The sequence below is a fragment of the Dermacentor albipictus genome, chromosome 7 (genome assembly GCF_038994185.2).
Source record: "Dermacentor albipictus isolate Rhodes 1998 colony chromosome 7, USDA_Dalb.pri_finalv2, whole genome shotgun sequence".
Classification (NCBI taxonomy): domain Eukaryota; kingdom Metazoa; phylum Arthropoda; class Arachnida; order Ixodida; family Ixodidae; genus Dermacentor; species Dermacentor albipictus.
The window spans coordinates 19,114,194-19,135,543 of record NC_091827.1 but is presented as its reverse complement, the minus strand read 5'-3'; the positions used below and the strand labels follow the sequence as shown (position 1 = coordinate 19,135,543).

Genomic DNA, 21,350 nt, shown 5'->3' with positions numbered 1-21,350 from the left:
GTTGCTGATTGAAACGTGGCCGTTTCGACGCTACAAGGACAACATACAACTGTGACTTGTTCTTATTTTCTTTACTTTCTTTTTGATGATGCAGTACTGGCGATACAAGTTCCGCAACGTGAATGCGTCAGGAGAAGTGCACACGAAGAGCGACCTGCAGGCGGCCTTTACCAGCTACCTGGCCATGGCCAGCAAGGCGCCCTACATCATCTCGTTGGTCCTGAACACCTACCTGAGCCACCGGTATGGACCAAAAGAGCCCGTAAAAAAATCAGTGGTGATTTAGCGGTAAATGCGAAAGAAATGCTTTGGCATTACGCTTCAATTATTTCAGGACCCGGATCCATGATTTTAACCGCGTTAACCACATTGCAAAGTGTTGTTCAGGAGCACACTCGACACACGTCACACCACATACTTGCCTCTTCGCGAAGCAAGCAGGCAGACCAAAGTGTCAGTTGCATTGTGTGTGTGTGTGTGTGTGTGTGTGTGTGTGTGTGTGTGTGTGTGTGTGTGTGTGTGTATGTGTGTGTGTGTGTGTGTGTTATGGAAAGATAAAAGAAAGAAAGGAAGAAGATCGCGAGACGCTGGCTGCCGCGTGTTGTTGCATGGTCAGCCATCTTGTCTATACTCCCAACAACCGCGTAACAATATATATATATATATATATATATATATATATATATATATATATATATGTGTGTGTGTGTGTGTGTGTGTGTGTGTGTGTGTGTGTACGTAGGTCATAACAAGGCTTAATTTTGTGTAAGACAAACGCGGAGAAATCTTGGAAGGATTCTGGGGCCGAATTCACAAAACTCTTCTATCTCAAGTACTTCCGAGTTATTGAAGGCGATGTCCGTGAAGTGCGTAACGGTTGCGTAATCGCCTCTTGCCGGGTTCTCGTTCGTCTTGGGAACAGGCAGAACCAACGCGCATTTTTTTCGAAACTTGTGCCGCCCTTCTTGTGCTCATTTCGTAACTTTCGTGTCCAGCATTCGACCCGCTGTGCGCATCGGATGGCCCCTGCTGGGCTGCACGCTCTTCTTCGTGGCCACGGCGGCCCTCGTCAAGGTGGACACGGACCACTGTAAGCCTCTCCGCCCCGAGTGGCGCATCCAATGCGACGCCTTAATTCATAATGGTTCTATTCCAATTGTCAGCAGCGCAAAAGAGATGTTGAACCAGACGGTTCTCGACAGCGTTTCTGCATTGCAGTGCTTACGCAAACATTCGTTCATATGTATGTGCTTGTTAGGAAAGAAGCGTGTAAACTGACCACGTTCAAAATAAAATGACATCAGGGTTAACTCTATTGCCAAATGGCCCGAATTAACCGAGACAGTTGCGACTTTTAAGCAAATGTCCCGTGTGCCGACCTGACCCAGTCGGGACGACCTACTGCACAGACTTTTGTTTTTCCCCCTGCTTGGTAAGAATAAACGGACAACGTTTAATAATGCCTCGTTTAAAAAGCTCGTTTGCATATTCGCTTTCTGTGTTCTGTTGCACCAACATAAACATGTTGTACTCCCCTAACCGTTCTCGGCACCTCTATTAGTATTGGTATACCCTGTTAGTCAGGCAAATATACTGCACCTTTCTCGTAGACTGCCCCCGACATGGTAGAACTGAAAAAGTGTTCGGTTTTGATGCACTTTCAGCTTCTGATACTAACACGGTCAGTCATCGCCAGTCGCCTTTTCCCTCCCCATTCTCAACACCTCCCTCTCCCCCCGCGTTCCGAATTCATGCACCCAAAGTTGACAACCCTAATCAAGATTCTGAGCAAGGGACCCGTTAGGATCTTGAAACATCATTTTATTTTTGCTATGGTCAGTGACCTGCCTCTCTTCTAACAACAATTTTACCTCACCAGACGGTATTCCTTCGAACTCCTACTTCATATACCATGCGTTTCACGAAATGCGTCCGAAATTCCTTTAAAATTGGAAAGGTGAGATAAATGAAAGATTTTCTCTTCATTGCTTTTACCCTAGGGTCATACGTTGGCTATGGAATCGATAAAGTAATTCAACAAGAAATTACGCAAATTAGACATTAACTTTTTTTTAAGGAAAAAGAGTCATGCGATTGATCCCAATGGAACACTTAAACATGCCGTCCGAGAAGTTACGAACCGTTTCGGGAAATGCGAAAAGTTAACACTGCTAATTCTTTTACAGCGTAATGAATTCCGGTCAATTTCACTCAGAAAAGCGAAACTGAACAGCGGCAATGCGCAATTTGTACGCATTGGATAGGGGGAGGGGGGGGGGGGAGGGCGCCCATGAGTGACGTAATGGTTTGCGCCTCGCCGTTGCGCGAGCATGAAGCAACCGAGATCACGTGTCGATTAGAATGCTCGCTTGATGCTCGCCCGCATGTGACTGTACATCACGTAGCTAGATAACATAAATTTCGTGGCCACCCTAAATAAAGTTTATCCAATCCAATTTTGCTAAAGTTCACGTTACACATGACTCAGCTTGTCCTTGTTGTATACGTGATACGTTGGTTCCCTGTCTTATGGCGGTTTCACGTCTTCTTCCTGCAGACCAGACTGCTTTCATGGCTGCCACACTGGTCATCGTAGTCCTCATCAACAGTAAGTGATTACACTTTTTAGGCAACAAATTGTGGCCGAAAACACGTGTGTAATCGTAATGAACAGAATGTACGGCATTTGAGCGGGGTTGTTGGTGTTCTGTAATGACTAGAGTTCGATTCAATGTTCCTTTTCAATGAAAGAGGGGAGTCGGAACTAAAAGCTGTGGAATCAGCTTGACAAGATTTCCGACCCCATGCAGAGTGACAGCAGCGGTAAAGGCGTGAAATTTCTCTCCTTCATAGCAATGCAAGTAATATTTCACGTGCTTTATATATATATATATATATATATATATATATATATATATATATATATATATATATATATATATATATATATGCACGCACGTGTAACGTAAGTTATATACACAAAATACACACATGGTACATACATGCATGTTACACATACACATACATTCAAGTTAAAAAAGAACACAATCCAAAATCGCTTTCACTGTACTCCATATTCGTACGCAGAAAGAACACATAGTATAGAAGAAAAACTTATATTGTTGATTTACAATAGGATATTCCTTACTGAATTTGGATGTTCATCACTAGACTTGAAGCACGAGGTCATGACAGAGATGGACGAGCGCTCGTCGCGCCTCAAGTCTACTGAAGATAGCGCATGCATATCTCTGAAGAAGTAATGCGCAGTCACGTATCATGTCATTGATGTTCTTTCTTCTAGTCTTCTGCGGTTTCCTGCAAGGAGGTGGCACTGGCCTGGCTGGTTGCTTCCCTGAAAAATACATGGCTTCTAACCTCAATGGCCAGGTATATTCGTCACGTGAAATATTTAACATTAGCGATAAAATGCAGCCTCACGGGCTCCGTGGCAACCTTTCTCTGACGAACACTATGTTACGGTCGTTTAGCTCAAGCAAGAGCAACAATATTATGTAGAATAACGGTTTGCGAAGAACTTCTTCCTTTGATGTGCATGCTCTGACACGCTTAAAAGCGTTTTCTTTCACTGCACGATCAAGAATGGAATGTGTTGCCCGGTCATGTTTCTGGGAGTTAATCTGAAAGTGGTTTACAATGTGCATTAGAGTCACTTTTGCAGTGACAGTTCTGTCACGATCTAGTCATTCAGTAAGTCATTCATTTTTATGTCATGCATGTCATACCCCGCCGTTTCTTGTATGTCCAGTGCAATAGCTCTAATAATATGAATTTATGAACGTTTTCTGTCAAAGTGTAAATTTTATGTGTCGCTTGCTTGTTTTCTTTTACACTCTCGTCTAACTGTTTGCTCCTTCTTGTAAGCCGCAGTATGTATGTAAATAAATGAAAAAGACATCCATCGAACGACATGTGCTTTTTTTTGCAGGCCGTGGGCGGCGTGTTCGCTACTGTGGCTCAAATCTTCTGCTTGCTGGGCGATGCCTCACCGACCACGAGTGCATTGCTGTACTTCTTGCTTGCCGTTGGGACGTTAATCATCACCCAAATATGCTTCGGTGTATTAGTGAAGACGGTGAGTGAAGCTTGAGTGAAGCTACATTATCTTTGTGGAATCTCGTTGAAGGCCTTATACTCGCGTTATTAAGGTTCCTGCGGTCTACGGGGCTTCACGACAGACTCTAAGAATGCCGCCCCCTAGCGCTCTGTAGTGTACGCGCTTTGTTCGTGCTTGTCTCTCTTTCTTTCTATCTCCCCCTTCCACTCTGTTTCTCTTTTTACCCCTCCTTGACCCTTCCCCCTGGGCAGGGTAGCCAACCGGAACTGCCTCTGGTTAACCTCCCTGCCTTTCTCTGCATCATCTTATCTCTCTCTCTCTCTCTCTCTCTCTCTCTGTGGCAGTCGTAATATACCTCGTCTTCAAAAGTGCGATCAGTGCAAAAGAAAGCTGTTGTCCACATCACTGTTGTTCAACGAAAATTTGTAGAGACTCCACAAACAACGTCTCAAGTTCCAAAACAAAAAATTCCGTTGTCCTGGCGTCAAACGTAGATCAATCTATTGAGGAGGCTAACAATTCTCATGCGCGAAGATGGGTTAATTTCCGACATGACGTTCTGGATTGCTTCCGGTTTGTACCTACTATTAAAACAAAGTTGAAGCGAAAATCAATCGTTTAGTTTTAGCAGAGACTGACAAAAAAAAACAAGTTTTCCAACGGTGCGATAAATCAGCCAAGCACGCGTTGTGTTCACTATACTATGCCGCAAGGCCTCAATGGACAAGGTTAAGCATCAATACCCCGCATCAAGTTTAAAGCGGCCTACAAGAACTGCCGCGAGTGAAAAAAAAATCAATGGAAACACTCGCTAATGCGTCCTCCACAATGCGATTGTGAATGCTGCTCATTTGTCAGACAGTCTTATAAGACCGCACCGTACGCCTACATGCAACGTGACTCGAGCCTTGAGCTGTGGCACAGCCTCCGTGGAAAAGCCTCACCACCGTATTGCGCACTACCAAGCACTGCTGTTCTTTGTAAGGCCCACAGGCCTTTACGAAACTAACTTTGTCAGTAGCTTTATTGTGTATGTGTGTATCTGGGAGTGTATGTGCTGTTCGTGTGTTTTGGGTTCCACTGTGCATACCGTAATTATCAGCCGACTGGAAGCACCATGCCAGGCGATGAGCTAGGCTAGCATCTTCAGGATATTTCATTAAAACATGTATATATCGCTCTCTTTGTTTACAAGCCGGCGTGATCTTTTTTGTTATTGAGGCGTTTTAATGCTGCAATAAACCGCGGGGAATAACATGGTTCGGTTAGTGTTGTGATACAGATATAAGCTTTGATTAAGTAGTTCAGCTTGCACTTAAAAAGACAGCAGTTTATTTAAACACATTTGGTGTGTTCTTTTCGCGGCCTGATTTTGTTGTACTTTTCCTCCATTCGGTCTCTTTTAGTCATCTCACTTGTGCCTCCCTTGAATATCACTTGTCACGCCCAGCACATTCGGCTAACCAACTTTAGCCCAAGCTAGCCAACTAGCCCGATGACATGCCGTCCTGCTAATGAAGTGCGCTGAGAGAGGCATAACGAAAACAGCAAAAAGCAGCAAGTCGAAACTGATAGCGTGAAAAGTGCGAGAGATTGCGGATTGCCAAGTGTGAGCGAGAAAAGAGAGAGAGAAAGTACTTTATTTAGTCGCCTGCAGAACGACACCATGACTAACTGGCCCCGCGACGCGGGCCCTGACGTCTTCTCAGCGGGTGGTCTCTACTCAACTCCAGCGCGTGTTACTCCCGCGGTCGGTCGCCCTGAGGGGCAACGTTCCGTCGGATTTCGCTCGGCCTTTGTCTTTCAAGAGCCGCCGGGAAAGAAAGCGCGGGTAAAGCACGCTGTGCAGTGACGAAAGTGGCGGTTGCTCCACTACAGATGGCACATGTTGGGGTAAACGTTGGTGTCAACAGAGACAGGTGCATGTGTCTTTGAGGTTTTCAATGTGATCTTGTAGAAGTGCATCACGAATGCACTGACTTTGTGTTTGACCAGCGCTGGTCTGAGCCAGGGCGGGTGCATGTCTCAAGTTTCTTGAGCATCGGGCCCAAATCACTGAAAGTAAAGGAACGGAGTCTCCGCTTATCAAGATGTGATTAAAGAGGCCACGTAACTGGCCTCAAGCCGCCCGATTTCTCGATGTGGACCTGACATTTAGCAGTGCTTTGAGCAATGCAATTAGACTCATTTTAGTTCTGTGCGCTGTGTGCGGGGCATGAGTGCGCATAAGATATGTTGCTGAATTTACACTTAAAGTGAATGTACTTAAATTTGTTTGCTGTGTCAATATCGTATTTCTAGGCGCCTAAAACCTGGGTCAAATACATAGATAACCATTATTAACCGTAAAGGACCGTAATTACTTTGTTTAGCGGAAAACAACGAACACAAGAAAGACGACAGGACAAGGCGTCTTTTCCTGTCATCTTTCTTCTGTGCGTTGTTTTGCGCTAAACAAAGTAATTATGGATGCGCACCAACTAGCCCGCCAACGCATTGTGCTGTAAAACACCGTCTTTTCTTTTTCTTTTTTTTTGCAGGAATTCTACCGCTATTACACTTCTATGCAAGCAGGTGAGTCTCGGACATCCCTTGTATGAGTGCTATTAAACGTAACTGTTTCAGCAAGCGCGTTTACATCTAATATATCTATTGGCGTTGTGCAGTCAGTTACAAAGAGTTTGACAAGGTCCCACTGGATAATACCGGGGGCAAGGCGTCTCCATGGCAACTCTTCAAGGGGGTGAGCACCGAAACAACACTCCTTGTATTAGTACGACAGTAGTGCAGTATAGGCTTAAATTGTGTTTCAACTGCAGGGTGGGCATTACTTAGCCTGGCTGCAGCCATTGGTTGCAGATAAAACCATGTTATGGTCGTCGTATTATACCCAAGACAAACATGCATTGTCATGAAGGAACACCATCGAAGCATAAATACATGTTGGCCGCTGAAAGGACACACAGAGAAGAGTAGAATAATTGATGACGGCGCATTTTTCTGTGGGTCATTTTAGGGGCAAATATGTATTTAACTACCGACATAACCAAGAAAGCATTGTTATGAATCATGAGGCGTTTCACACGAATTTTGCCAAAAAGCGTATCATATATGACTACAAATGCGGATACGAGTTTTTGCTGGCAGCGTTTTCAAGTTTATTGAACGGGCGTGATCAAAATGTTCCAGGAGTGGTTCCCTATAGCACGGTGAACAAGGTTAGCTTGGGTTTGATCTGGAGAAGTCGTAGCATGTTAACTTCGTTGATTATTATGCCCAGTGACATTGCGCTACATATATAGATGGCTGTGCAACTCAATATTTGATATACCGCGTCTGTGAGTACGTATATCCGACTTCGGTACTGTATATGAGTCTTGTTTCCCTGGGTTTCACTTCTAGAACTCCGAAAAAAGTACGAAAAGTTATCGTGCCCTTCTCCGGAAGCAAAAGCAAATATAATTTATACTTCAGTATTCGCTACCTACAGGCAACACCACCATGTTTAGGTATCTGAGCACCATGAGCTAAAAGCAATAAATATATTGTATTCGCGAACCCCGCACAAGTGCTCAAGCGTACATAAACGAATTTTGTGATGACCAGTTCATTGTGAACAAGGTATTTGAACACATCATGAAAGGTCGAACTTATGTTGTGTTTTTTTTTTACATTGGTTATCGGGAGCTGTTGTATAGAAAGATGCTCTTACCTGGCCAGACAGTGTTCCGTCGAACTCTTGATTACAATAAATTAGTGCTTTGCCACAATGACACGTGACAAAACAGCACATGTCATAAAAGAATTATCTGAACAAGTCAGAGGTGGCTTGAACCGACGTCATTCTAGCCGCCATGTTGGAGGACTGCAGCACGATCAGAAGCTGCTGGCGTATCGCACACTGGTTCTCTTGAGGTTTTGCTACAGACGCCAGCAGCGTTTCAACCCCGCCTTTATATGACATTGAGGCCGGTTACTTGTAGCAGTGAATATGATGCGCTAACGTCATCTTAGCCTCAATGTTGGAAGAGCAGCAGGGTGAATAGCTGCGTCTGTGACGTGATGTGCAAGCTATTTATAGCAAGGCTCACTTATTATTATTTTTTGTGTGGCTATATCCACCTAGGCCCCAAAGACAGATCAGCGATATAATCGCTTTCCAAACCTATTCTTATTATCGGCTATTGTTACCTACCGCCTACCTACCGAGCCAACTGCGGCTGATTTCAGCCCAAGGAATTAGTAGAGCATCCTCTCGCCAGAGGATGATGCCGCGATAGTAGTGTAGTTCGATAGAACTACACTACTATCGTGTAGTCGTGCGATAGATAGTAGTTCTGCACGTGTTTCCAGCATCTTGGGCTGCAAGGGCTCTGTCAAGGCAGCAGTGCTTCTTACAAGTTTTTAGCGCTGATATATTTAGTATATTTATTACCCTTTTAGAATGTATATTTCGTGTTCAAAGTATATATCATTTGTCATTTCCATAATCTTATTGCGTATGCATTTACGTACTTTACAGCGACTGTATTCAATGCCCATCATATCAACAGTCACATCATATCTACCTCTCGCCATTCAGTATTGCACTGCGAACTCATTAACACTAGCCATGCGCTCTTTGGCCATACTTGGCCGTTATGCCATAGAACCATGTATATCACCATCTCATTCCCGGCTCGGACGTTGTAAATGTGACAGTCATCTTTTTGAATACTAGGATTAGATGTGCTAAAAGCAACATGGCTATGTACATGCACAAAGTGACCATCTTTTCATGCTTGTTATGGTGAAACTGTCATTATTTGCGTGAACACGGGTCTGAAGACGTAAAGTATGGCATGGCGAGTTGGTCATGTTGGAGCTGTGTCTTGGATTTTCACGTCATCTCGCGCTATTCGAAACGCACTTCGCGGGTACGTAGCTTCCCCCGTGTGCGATGACGCAATGGTCTAGATCAAATTAGGGTAATTTTCTCAAGCGCTGACGGCAACATTATGGCTAAACCACCTTCATACAATTTCGCAGGCATCAGGCTTCATAAGCATGATGAATATATTGCGCTATTCTTTCCAATTAATTTTTTTAAAGACTGGAGGCAATGCGCAACGTATGATGTGTTTTTAATGCGCGCTGTAAGTAATAATAATGCAAGCGGCGTCAGCACGACTTGTTTGATTCATTTTCGCATAAAATTAAAAGAAGAAAACAGTGGCTGCTATTTACGCCGACAAGATAGACGAAGAGATGCTGAATTAGACCATGGCTGCAATTTAAAGTCCTTCTGCAACGTTATCGAAAAGTGCAATACACGTTTCTTTCAGGGTTGGATGTACTTCGTGTCTATCGTCCTTATCTTCTGGGTGACGCTGTCAATATTCCCAGCCATAATGGTCTTGGTTGTGTCTACGCGTGCCGACAGTGGAGCAGCCATTGCAAGTAAGAACTTTCACTTAAGTAATGGCAACTTTTTCTGGTAGCCGGTCGCAACGCGTATACAAGTATGATAATCTGCTGCAGCCTCCTGAAAGAGCAATAATTGCTTTATTTTGTGCCAGATAAGTTCTTCCTCCCTATCGCTGGGTTCCTGGTGTTCAACATTGGAGACCTGGTGGGCAGGATCATTTCCAGCTACGTCCCGTTGGTAAGATTCGGTGAAGCGTTACTTCGCAAACTTTTTTATTATTATTTATTTTAGACATTGGCTATTTCTACACACAAACAAACCTAGGAACGGAGGCAAAAGGCGATACACAACCTTACTAATGCCTGCCCTTCCCGCACAATAATAAAGATGGCCGATGGACATTTCGCAGCGATGTCAGCTGCTGAGAATTGAAAATTACAGCTGATTAAACTTCAGCGCACAAACCAGATGCAATGCAAAATAAATCAACTGTATATTTACACAGAAGCAAGAACATATAAAGTAAAGGATGAGCTGAGCAAGAAAAATAATTTAAGCAAATCATCTTAGAAACTATAAGACTCTTAGGTACAGTGTCGACTACGCTTCTTAAAACGATGCGGAGTGGAGTTTATGTGTGCGAGCTCAAGAATTACAATATGAGAATTTAACGTCTCAATAATTTTAAATGTGAGCTTTTACTCTACCATAATCTGTCCACGGTCTGTCAGGTTGATAACTGACATGAAAGTCGAAATTTGTAAGTATTGTGCACGACTATATATCTAGCTAGCTATTCTGATGTACGTCCAAGAACTGGTATTTTTTGAACTATATCTCTTGAACTTTTTACTGGAAGTAAAGTTTCCAGCCTCGCGGTGCGCTCCTGTCTGCAATCTATGAATGAGCAAACGGTTAGCAGTACATGGGGTTCCCCAAACAAGTAGTCAATATGCTCTATGCTAGGTAAACTAGGAAATATAGTTATATTTTCGGTTTCGGCGTTACGATGGAAAGGCAGAGCGCACGGGGTCGAATCCCGGCCGCGGCGGCCTCGTATCGATGGGGACGAAAGGCAAAAACGTCTGTGTAACGTGCATTGGGTACACGTTAAAGAACGTCAGGTGGTGGGAATTAATCCTGGGCCTCTCACTCCGGCGTGCCTCACAAGAAGATCGTGATTTTAGGACGTAAGTTCCTATAGAATTTACTTTCCTTATCTGCACTTTCACTGAAGGTTATTGTAAAGGTCAAATCCTTACAAAGGCAAAAACTGGGCTGTCCACGTCGCACGACCTACAAGCTGTAAGGATTTGGAAGGCGTTTGATGAACGCGGACGACATAGTGCTTTACTAGTGGACCATGCAAGAAATTTACAAAAACTTAAAAACTTGCGAATGCGAGTGGCAATGAGACTACAGATATAGGCTCAAAGTTTAGCACAGAGAAACTAGAAATTATGATGTTTATTGAAGAAACGATTAACGGACGTAGTATCAGTTAAACAGCAAGTCACACCCATAGTCAAGTCATGCCTATCTTGTCCGGGTTGGAAGTTATCCAAAGGTCGACGGGCCAATTGGCACTGGGGGCCCGCGTTGAAACCACAAATGAGGCAGTGCGAGGTGAAATGGGCACGACGTCTCTTGAGGTCGGAAAAGACGACCAAGAGTCATCAAGGAAAGCGAGGAAAACACAGGCGACGAAAATTAGATGCAAGTGCAATTAGATATATATGCAGATGCAATTATATATATATATATATATGAGGCACGTGTCTGCTGCTGCAAGAAGTCAAAAAGTGCGGAAACGACTCAACACATCCTCACAGAATGCGAAGGGAGTCGCCCAGCAAGACTCGTGAAACGCCCACGTGGCGCAAGATGACGCGCGCCACGTACGCCCACTTTTTGTTATTTCATGCTCGTTCTGTAACCCTTCCGTCAGTGTAATATACTAAGCGCAACATAATCACGAACGTCCGCCACTTGCAACTCGACCCGTTCGTGGCTTTACTAAATAAAACTTTGCTTTAACGTAACCTCATCAGTAAACCCAGTAACGCAGAAGCACAACCTCCGCGGTTAACCCAGCACAACGAGCGACCACCGCGTACAAATCCTCCAACGTCACACGGAACACTTTAAAAAAAAGTGACGAGTGTTTCGATCAGACCGGTGACAGGAGTGAGTTTTCTTGACAATGTACCGTGCATCGGTTGGCGTCTGAGCAAGACGACACGTTGAGTGGTCGGGCATCGAAAAAAAAGCGTCTCGTCTTTTTATTTGTTTCTCTTTTATAGCTTCGTGCGAGAGGGTGCCGCACGCGCCGAAGTGGTGAGGGGAAATGAGGATGCGGCTTGTTATTATAGCGCTCCTGCTGCCGTTCTACCCAGCACGATGCATGCAGTAGCAGCGTGTACACACCACCATATATATAGTCTCTCCACAAGATTGGTGATGTGCAGGTACAAGTGGTAGTTGATTCAACCAGCCGGCCTTGTTGACCGAAGCAGTATATAACCTCGACTGCGAGAAATAATTACAGTCAACACCATTCTAACTGGAATGCGACGCACTGCACTCCAATGCATCGCATCCAATGTGCATCGCAACGAGAGTAAATGCAAATGTGTTTACCTGACCGATGTTAAGTCCAGGCTGTTTAGGAAAGCCGCCGCCCCACGCACCCGCCGTGGTGCTGCGCTGCCAAGCACGAGGTCGCGGGTGCGATACCCGGACGCGGCGGCTGCATTTCGATGAGGGTCGAATGCAAGAACGCTCGTTTACCTTGCATTGGGAGCACGTTAGAGTACCCCGCGTGGTCGAAATCAGCCACATTCGCCCACTGTATACAAAGTGCCTCATTATCTGGTTGGGGTTTTGGCACGTACAACCAAGCTCGATGCGCGAACATCACATGCTTAGGAACGCTTAAGCGTATGGTGACAAACACAGAAAAGCAACTGGACACACACAAGCCGAGTGTGTGTGAGCACGCCCTTTTTATGTCGTAGTAAAAAATATATATATCTTCAATGTGGTATAGCGCGCACACGGCATTTTTATTTACTAGAACGGGATTCAGATATCCACGCGGAGAGATAGATGCACCTGTCTGGAATTAGAGCCATTTGTTGAAGCCAACGCTCGGTGCCAGTCCACTTGCTTGTCCGCTCACTATCACTGCGCTTAACTGAACGACCCCGAGGGTGTATTACCAACAAGACTGAACCTAATTGTGGTCGTCAAGAACCACATGCTTGGCGCCGCCCATTCTCGGTCGAGTCGCTTTCTGTCGACTGAACGCGAATCTCTTTGGTGTACACCCACAGCGAGCAGTGTGGAGGAAGACCATGCTCGCCCTCTGCCTGTCCCGGGTGGTGTTCATTCCGCTGTTCCTGGTCTGCAACGCCTACCCCCGTTACAACCTGCCCGTGCTGTTCGAGAGTGACACGGCTTTCATCATCCTCATGGTGCTGTTCTCTGTATCCAACGGCTACCTCGTCACGCCTGCCCTCACGCATGCGTCGAAGTAAGTATTTCACTTCGGGGTCGTAGATGAACATAAAGGAACACTAAAGGAACAAATAGAAAGAGACAGATTATACTAATAAACTATTGGTTGTAAACTTTGTGATCGGTGATACGTTGGTAATCAGTTCGTTATTAGCAAAGTAAATCGAAGTCCCAGTTCCGTTATTTCATTACGCACCGTAGCCCCGTAGAGCCTGAACGTCAGTGCGACGTCCCGGATGTCAAAGTTTCTTTTCGTATTTGAACCGTTGCGGCTCAATAAATGCTCTTGAAGCTCGCTAAGGACGGTCTTTGCCTGCTTTGGTTGACAACATAGTCCATCTTTACCAGTCTAAAGGCCAGCGAGGCCGAAGCAGACGGCGTCGAAATCCATGACGTCATGTCGAACTGTTGCAGGAAATTCACGGCGGCGGCGCCACCCGTCATTTCTTTTTGAGTCTTTTCTGGCTTACGAGGCCTGTTCTAGCAATAAGACTGGCATATATATATACATATATATATATATATATATATATATATATATATATATATATATATATATATATATATATATATATATATATATATATATATATATATATATATATATATATATATATATATATATATATATATATCGGGAAAATCAGGAAATATATATATATGAAGCTTTGTTCGACAAGGAGACGGCCATAGAGTTGAGAGAATTAACTGGTTCAGTGGTGCGACTGTCGAACCAAAGTTATTTCATTGTAGTCCAACATTGGGAAGTTGGAACTGACTCAAATATGAATTGTGGCTCGGACGCGCGAAGTCACAAAGTGACCTCATGTTACAAGTGAGGAATGGTCACAGCGGTAGCAAAGCATAAGAGATAGAACTGGAAGGCCATATAGGGGAGTCAATTGAGAGGTCAGATTGAAATGACTTTCTCTTGTGGTACGAGAAAACTAACCAGGCAGCACACCAAGGAATAAGGAAGTAGTGGATGTCGGACCAAGGGAGGGCAAGGCCCCACGTGCATACACAGAAATGGCAAGAAAAATCATTTCCTTGTTTTATTTATTTATTTATTTATTTATTTTGCAGTAGTGGCAATATTTGTGGTGATTGACACCAGGGGGTGCGTAGCGGTGCTCGCAAAAAAAATTAAGAAAATCGTAATCGTTCTTTTAAATAACGACGCCGACATTGGGCGACGAATACCCTGGAGTTTATTGTTCCGAAAGAAAATTCCAGGCACGATGCCTGTGGCATTTCACTCATCCACTCAGGCGCCGTGTCCACGTTTGTTGACTCGAATCGTTTTCGCCAGTTCCAACTAGTGGTGGCGAAGAAAAAAGCAGCTTACATTGAGCTCCAGGTGAATTGAACGCCGTATACGTACTCGATGTGTGTGCCAATATGTGCTGCGTATTGCTACAGACGACCGCTTTGCTAAAGGTATTCCCAAGTTTCACTGGACGTTCGGCGTGCTGCCTTCTGGCAGTAATACAAAATGAACAGATTTTTCCTTTCTCGTAATGCATGCAGTGTCAATGATTAAGTCGTGCCTGTACTTCAAGCCTGTGATTTAATTTTTTTGTTTGTTTGTGTGCAAACACGCTACATTACTGACTGCACAATAAATATATATTTAATTACTTTCTAATTGTGACGAATCCCGAGAAAACTACACAGTGTACCATCCTAACACATGGTCTTTCTTGCAACGGAGTGTCGAGTGCCCTGGAATGAAGATGTATAAATTTGACTCATCTATATGAAGTCCATCATAACTGGCGCCTGAAGTATATCTAAAATCGGCCCTTAGACTAGCTGATGCCCTCTTAGTCTGCAGAGTTGGGCAAGGGTATTGGAACGAAATTTGGGTATCCAACGACGTGTTCTCACTGTGTAAAAAAACATTTAGAACACGGATTTTTACGTGATTCCAGCATATTACATTGTTCTCATTCTCCTGATCCCTTTTTCTTTTCAAGGTCCACATCGCCAGAAAATCAGGAAATGGCCGGCTCCATGGCCGCCGTCTTTCTAGGACTCGGTCTACTTTTAGGATCCCTATCCTCCTATGGCACCGTGAAGCTTCTTTAGGCTTAGCCCGTAGGAAAGCAAGTGGACAAGTGACGAAGAAGTACGAGTCGAAAGACTTTTCCACAGCAGCTGCTCCAGGCCAGCGGATATGCAGGACAGAGTGAAAGCGAGACTACGATTAATTTAATCACATGAGCATTCAAACACGACCGTATACTCACTTGTACGTAGTTTTATACGCAAGGTGAGATATGTTAATGCGATGCTGAGTGTTGCAGATTTTTATGCAGAATACATTTTAGTGCTTTTAAACATACCTCGTGTTTTCTTCAGCAATGTTGCGCCTTACAATTACAAGGTCGAGTGCTGTTGTTCGCATCACTGGGTGAATTTTTCACGGGCGGTTGCCCTCATCCTACAAGAGACGAGATGTACTTCATCAAACCGCGCATGTTGTATAAACAACTCGTTCAAACCACAATGCGTCTGCGTTCCTTGCCTCACTTATGAACCGGACCACTTGCAGTCACTCGAGTTCTCCCGACGCTTAACACACCTTCATGCTTCATGCTTTTCGTGTATTCCGCGCAACCGCACAGCTACCAACTTAGGCCTCGATGGGCCGCCGGTAATCGATGCGGCTACCGCTTTTACTGATACAGCTGCTGAACAAAAGAAAAAAAAAATGCCGTAAGATAGGGCCGCCATTTTACCGCAAATCTTTTACTACGAACATTTCGTGCAGCTGCAACATCCGTGCAAAAACACCAACAGCGTATCAATAAAAATGATATACCAAGCAATGAAATTTGCAAGGTACGTTGGCCATGTAATGGGTACATGTGGGCAATAAGAATAATTGGAGATGAATTGGGGAATTGATTTCTGCCAATTGCGAGTAGCACACGTTGTTTGGCGAGTTAGTAGCAGTTCGGGTGATAGTAGTAGTAGTAGTAGGTAGTGGTAGCAGTGCTATTTGTAACGGGGATGTTTGCCTATAGACATTTAGCGCAGCATGACAGTTGACTGCCTACACGGGTCAGTCAAGCCCTTCCACTGCTTAAAAACATAGGCCCTGCATGGATGGTACCCGGTTTTGCTCATTGACGTAGCCCGCTAAATTTAGCAAGCAAGAAAGGCATTGACTGCGATATTGACCAGCAAGAGTGCGCTAAAATCTAAGCCCGCAGATTTTCAACATTTTTCATCTCTACATAAGAACAATTTTACAAGTTAATGTTGCCCCAAGTTACACGAAATTTTTTTATGTATTTGTCATGAGGCGTAATGCGCATGTCTTTTATCTGAAAACTTGAAAATATACTTTCCGCCAGTAAAACCACTTAAAGACGCATTTTGTGTTCTGGCGCAGTAGACTGATAAGGCCCGTGACCGGAAGTGTCTTGGGGCCCGGGCGCACTCTCGATGCAGTATATACGACTCTCTATAGACGAGCGACGTTGATACAATAAATCATACCGCATACTCACCTGGAATAGTGACCTCACACTGTCGCATGTAATGACCACAGGTATTGACTAATTATAAATAACAAAATTGGGGAAGAAACCAACTAATTAAATATATTCTATGAAGACATCGAATGAAATTTGGCAAGTAATTATTAAAAGAATGCGTTTTCAAGGCATCGCCGCGGAGATGGCCTCGTGCTATAGCGTCCCCGTCGACTGCGGGAGGTCGTGGGCTCGATGCCCACTGCTGCCGGTCTCCCAATGGTTTTTCAGAAATGGGCGCTCGGCCTTCTTCAGGGGTGAAATGCTTGGGCAAGGAGCCCGCGCTTGCAAGAAGAAAAAAAAAGAATTACGGCAGAACTCATCTCACAATGACTGTCGGCGGTAATGCTAATAGGAGAAGAGTATAGGTATAATGCAATTGAGAAGAATCCAGCAATAAAATTACATCAAACAGTAAAGCAATAAAAGTACATCAAGCAGTAAAGCAATAAAACCACATCAACAGCAAATAATGAAATAAAAGGAGAACTTCTTACGACGCATCATAAAAAATTATCTTTTCCAAAGGACAGTGCGGTATTGTACGAAGCCATATCAGGGCGTCTGTGCAGAGGACGACTATACATTAGAGGAGGGCGAATATCTGTGACCTTTTCCGAATACGAATCGAATGCGAGCAGCAAGTATCGAATATCAAATCGCATATGGAATATTCAAGCAGAGATGCGTATATTTACAGCTGGAATATTCTGCATAATTATGCACTACTCCCGCGCTGCCTATATAGCGCAACAAGGACAGCTGTCAAGGAAAAAGGATCCGTCTTAAGTATATCACTAACTGTCATTTTATTTAATTACACGAATAGCCTCCCAACAAATTCAGAGCCTCGCTTCAAACAAGCTTTTCATAAAAGAAAAATATGGTTGCTGTATGACTAGCTTTATAAAAATGATAAATAAATTGTTGGCGAAGACAGATCAGAAGCTTTTGGGGGGGGGGGGGGGGGGAATGCGCTAAAGGACTTGCATGACTGAAAAGCTTGCATTACTAATTTTGTATCTATATTGCTCCGAAAGCTTTTGTCGTTCACTTCAGATAACATTGCGGTTTTTTTTTTTTTTGTAAGCAGAAGGACAGCACTCATGAGAACAGCGGCATTCAGTTGTTGCGAAATATTTGGTCAGTTTCGAATATTCTAAAATTACGAATAGTTCATTTCAGAATACGAATGCAAATAGCTTAAGTATCTATTGTATTCGACTCGTATTTGGGTTTTCGAATATCCGCCCTCCCCCCCCCTACCACCACCACTATACATGTGTAGTGTCAGGCACCGCAAGGCATATTTGGTTGGCATGTCGCATCCAGACATTTAGGATGATGAAGAAACGGTTAATGGATCTGCCGACTTGCCCGGTACTTTCCTGTCGGGAATGCTATGTCATGCTGATAACGCACATGCCGTTCGTTACTGGGAAGTACCGGGTTCGGTGCGTTAAAGGAAGGAAATGCGGACAAGACAGATGACGTTTATCGTTGTGTGGCAAGATACAACCTAAAGGGTGTAATTTTGTTTTAGAGTGTGCGCTCTAAAAATGTTTACACGCTCTGAGGTGTATCTAGCCCTCAAAAATATATACTCTTTTAACAGTTTTCACTTTGGGGCTCGTCTTGTCACACAACAGAACAATCGTCATTTATGTTACCTGCACTCACTTTCTTTAACGCTGCGCGCCCTGTCACGAACGACATGAGCATTATCAGCGTGACATATCATTCGCGACAGAAAGGTATCAAGTGTGGAGTTTCAAGAAAAGAAACGCACACTCTTTGAAAAGTTTGCGCCCTTGGGGTTTATCTTGTCCCACAACTATAATCGTCATCTATCTTGCCCGCATATGCTTTCTTTAAAGGGCAACTCCGGCGTTTTTCTTAACCATGTCAGTATATTGTCATCTTCAAATGGCATTGACAGTCCTGTCACCAATAGGGTGGTTAACTTTGCTTATAATCACTTGAATAACTTCAATTAGCCAATAAACGATAGACAGAAACCGAAACGGGTAGCTGCTTCGTGTGACGTCACGATGAGTCGATGACGTCAGATTTTACACTATCATAATGTAAACGCGCAGAACGCGTGCTAAACACGCAGTACATGTGCACATGGCGCTAACGCTATAGAAACGAAGTCGATGCAACGACACAGGGAGCTTTTACAGACGTCCTGAACCAGACAGCGACGACTTCAGCGACGATTTCTGTGACGGTGGCGGCGTAGTATCTGACTTCACAAATACAGCGTGGCCAGTGAGTGAGTGAGTGAGTGAGTGAGTGAGTGAGTGAGTGAGTGAGTGAAGAAACTTTATTGCAGTTCCGGCGAGGACGCGAACTCGTGGCGCACCCGGCTAGTCCCACGTCGGAACCGGCAGGTCTAGCCCACCGGCCCGGTCGCGGGCACACCGGACAGCCATGCAGATTTGCTTTTCTAGAGCGGGGCTACGCAGAAGCGAGTCCCACTCCTTCATGATGAACTTCGGGTACGTCGACCCGCACTCTCAGAGCATGTGCGCTAGAGTGGAGGTCTGCCCACAGGACGGGCAGGCGTCGTCGCGATACACGTCGGGGTTGAGAGCGGACAGACACGGATACGTGCTGGTCTGTAGAAGCCTAAGAGAAACGGCTTGCGCCCTATTCAACTTGGGGTGAGGGGGTAGAAAGACCCTTCTAGACATGTAGAAGAATTTAATGACCTCGTTGTGAGTAGCGGGGCGTCCCTGTGGCTGTAGGGAGGAGGGGAGTCGGCGATCCTTGCAGAGGAAGCGCGGTAAGGTGAGGTCACGCGCGGCCTCGTGAGCAGACTCACTGAGGTTCGGGGGAGCACCCTCGACCGACCCCACGTGAGCGGGAAATCAGTGCATTGAATGATGCGTGAGAGCATATGGACTCGAGTAGCTAAGAAGACCAGTAACTTGCTTGGCGATGCAACCCTTCTGAAAAGCCCTAACTGCCATTTTGGAGTCGCTATATATCGGACCCACGACCATCTAGCAGGGCGAGGGCGATGGCGGCTTGCTCGGCGACTCCGAGGTCTGAAGTGCGAATGGAGGCGCTATTGGAAACCTTGCCGATGGAGTCGACCACAACGACGGCAAAGGTCTTCCCATCGCGCTGTACTCCGCGGCGTCAACGAAGCTTGCTCTAATATCTCGTTGCTTGATCTGTTTGAGGATGACTGCTGCTCTGGCCTTGCGTCTGCCCTCGTTGTGGACGGGATGGACGTTTCGGGGCACAGGGGCCACTTCGAACGTGTCTCGAATGCACCTAGGAATCGGGGTACTGACCACCGGGAATCCCGCAGAGTGGTAACCCAGCTCTTCGAGGATGCGTTTACCTGCCGCTGTGGTGATCAGGCGAGTGAGTTGCGCGCGTTCTTGGGCTTCGGCAATCTCCTCGGCGGTGTTATGCACCCCAGCTTGAGGATATCCTCGGTATGGGTCCTGATGGGTAGCCCGAGAGCCCTCTTGACTACTTTGCGGGTGAGAGAGTTGAGCTTGTCTCGTTCCGCTCTGAGCCAGTTGTGCATAGAAATTGTGTACGTGAAATGACATAGTACGAAGGCGTTGATCACCCTGAGGAGATGAGTCGGGAACGCAACAAATCTTTAAAATTCATTTTCAGGAAAACTAGATGACTTGCAGCCATTTTCTTTGGCACAAATAATCAGAGTGCCATAGAGAACATATATTCAACATTTTAGTAAGATCCGTGGAGATCGAAAAATCGACGGAGTTGCCCTTTAAAGCTGACGCGCCCGGTACTTCCAAGTCAACAACAGTTGCACGCGCGTTATCAATTTGACATTGCATTCTCGACAGGAAATCAGTGAGCACAGAGCTTTCAAGAAAGGAAACGCAAGCAACACTCTTTAGAAAGTTTACACCCTTTGGGTCGTATCTTGTCCCACATCGATGAGCGCGTCATCTGTCTTGCCCGCGTTTCTTTTCTTTAACGCTGCGAGCCCAGTACTTCCAAGTCCCGAGCGGCTTGCACGTCATCAGCGTGACACGACATTATCGGCAGGAAAGTAGCGAGTGTTGAGTTTTCAAGAAAGCAAACTCAAGCAGGGCAGATGATAATTATCGTTGTCGGACGAGATGAGGCCCAAATGGTGCAACTTTTCTATAAGAGTGTTTATATAGCTCATGTGTTTTGTTTTCTACATACATTCTAAAAAAAGTTTACACCTCTTGAGATGGATCTAGCCCCGAAAAATGCACTCTGAAAAAGCTCAAACCCTCTGGAGTAAGCATGGCGCAATTTATTTAGAGTGTTATTTCTTCGATCGAGGTTACCAGGAAACTACAGAGACGTGCGTTTTTTTTTTCTTGGGAAACAATTGACGATAGTATGGTGTAAAGAACTTTATTTAGGTCCTGAGGGATTAGTCTGGGACTGATGCGGGCCGCTCCCACGTCGGGACAGAGAGGCCGTGCCCCTCTGCCGTTACATGGGCCCTCTGGACAGCCCTGAGTTGGTCCGCCAGGACTTCACTGTGCAGCATCCGCTGTCACCACTGTTCACCTCGAGAACCATCACAGGTCAACGCCAAGCAGCGCCAAAGCATGTGTTCTAAATCGAGCAAACCCCCACACTTACTACGATAGACTGAAACCCCACAGTCCGCATTAAATTTATTCATGATGACCGGGTTAGGGTACGTTCGAGTCTGCAGAAGCCTTAACGTAACCGCATGTGGCCTATTTAATTTAGAATGTGGCAGGGGGAGGTTTATCACATTCCGCGGAAACGGACGAACCATGATATTGGCCCTAAG

The 21,350-nt window shown here is 45.1% G+C and overlaps 1 protein-coding gene across 5 annotated transcripts in view; it reads left to right on the top strand.

Moving 5' to 3' along the window:
- Positions 1-15,347, top strand: part of LOC135896611 (equilibrative nucleoside transporter 2-like) — a 59,154-nt gene extending 43,807 nt beyond the window's left edge. For all 5 annotated transcript variants that reach the window (XM_065425080.1, XM_065425078.1, XM_070521165.1 and 2 more), the window contains 11 exons: positions 95-243; positions 996-1,090; positions 2,558-2,608; positions 3,305-3,390; positions 3,950-4,096; positions 6,619-6,652; positions 6,745-6,821; positions 9,403-9,517; positions 9,637-9,722; positions 12,821-13,020; positions 14,984-15,347. In XM_065425080.1, coding sequence (XP_065281152.1) covers positions 95-243; positions 996-1,090; positions 2,558-2,608; positions 3,305-3,390; positions 3,950-4,096; positions 6,619-6,652; positions 6,745-6,821; positions 9,403-9,517; positions 9,637-9,722; positions 12,821-13,020; positions 14,984-15,095 — 1,152 coding nt within the window. In that variant the 3' untranslated portion in view covers positions 15,096-15,347. The remainder of the gene's footprint in view (positions 1-94; positions 244-995; positions 1,091-2,557; positions 2,609-3,304; positions 3,391-3,949; positions 4,097-6,618; positions 6,653-6,744; positions 6,822-9,402; positions 9,518-9,636; positions 9,723-12,820; positions 13,021-14,983) is intronic.
- The last annotated feature ends 6,003 nt before the right edge of the window (positions 15,348-21,350 follow it).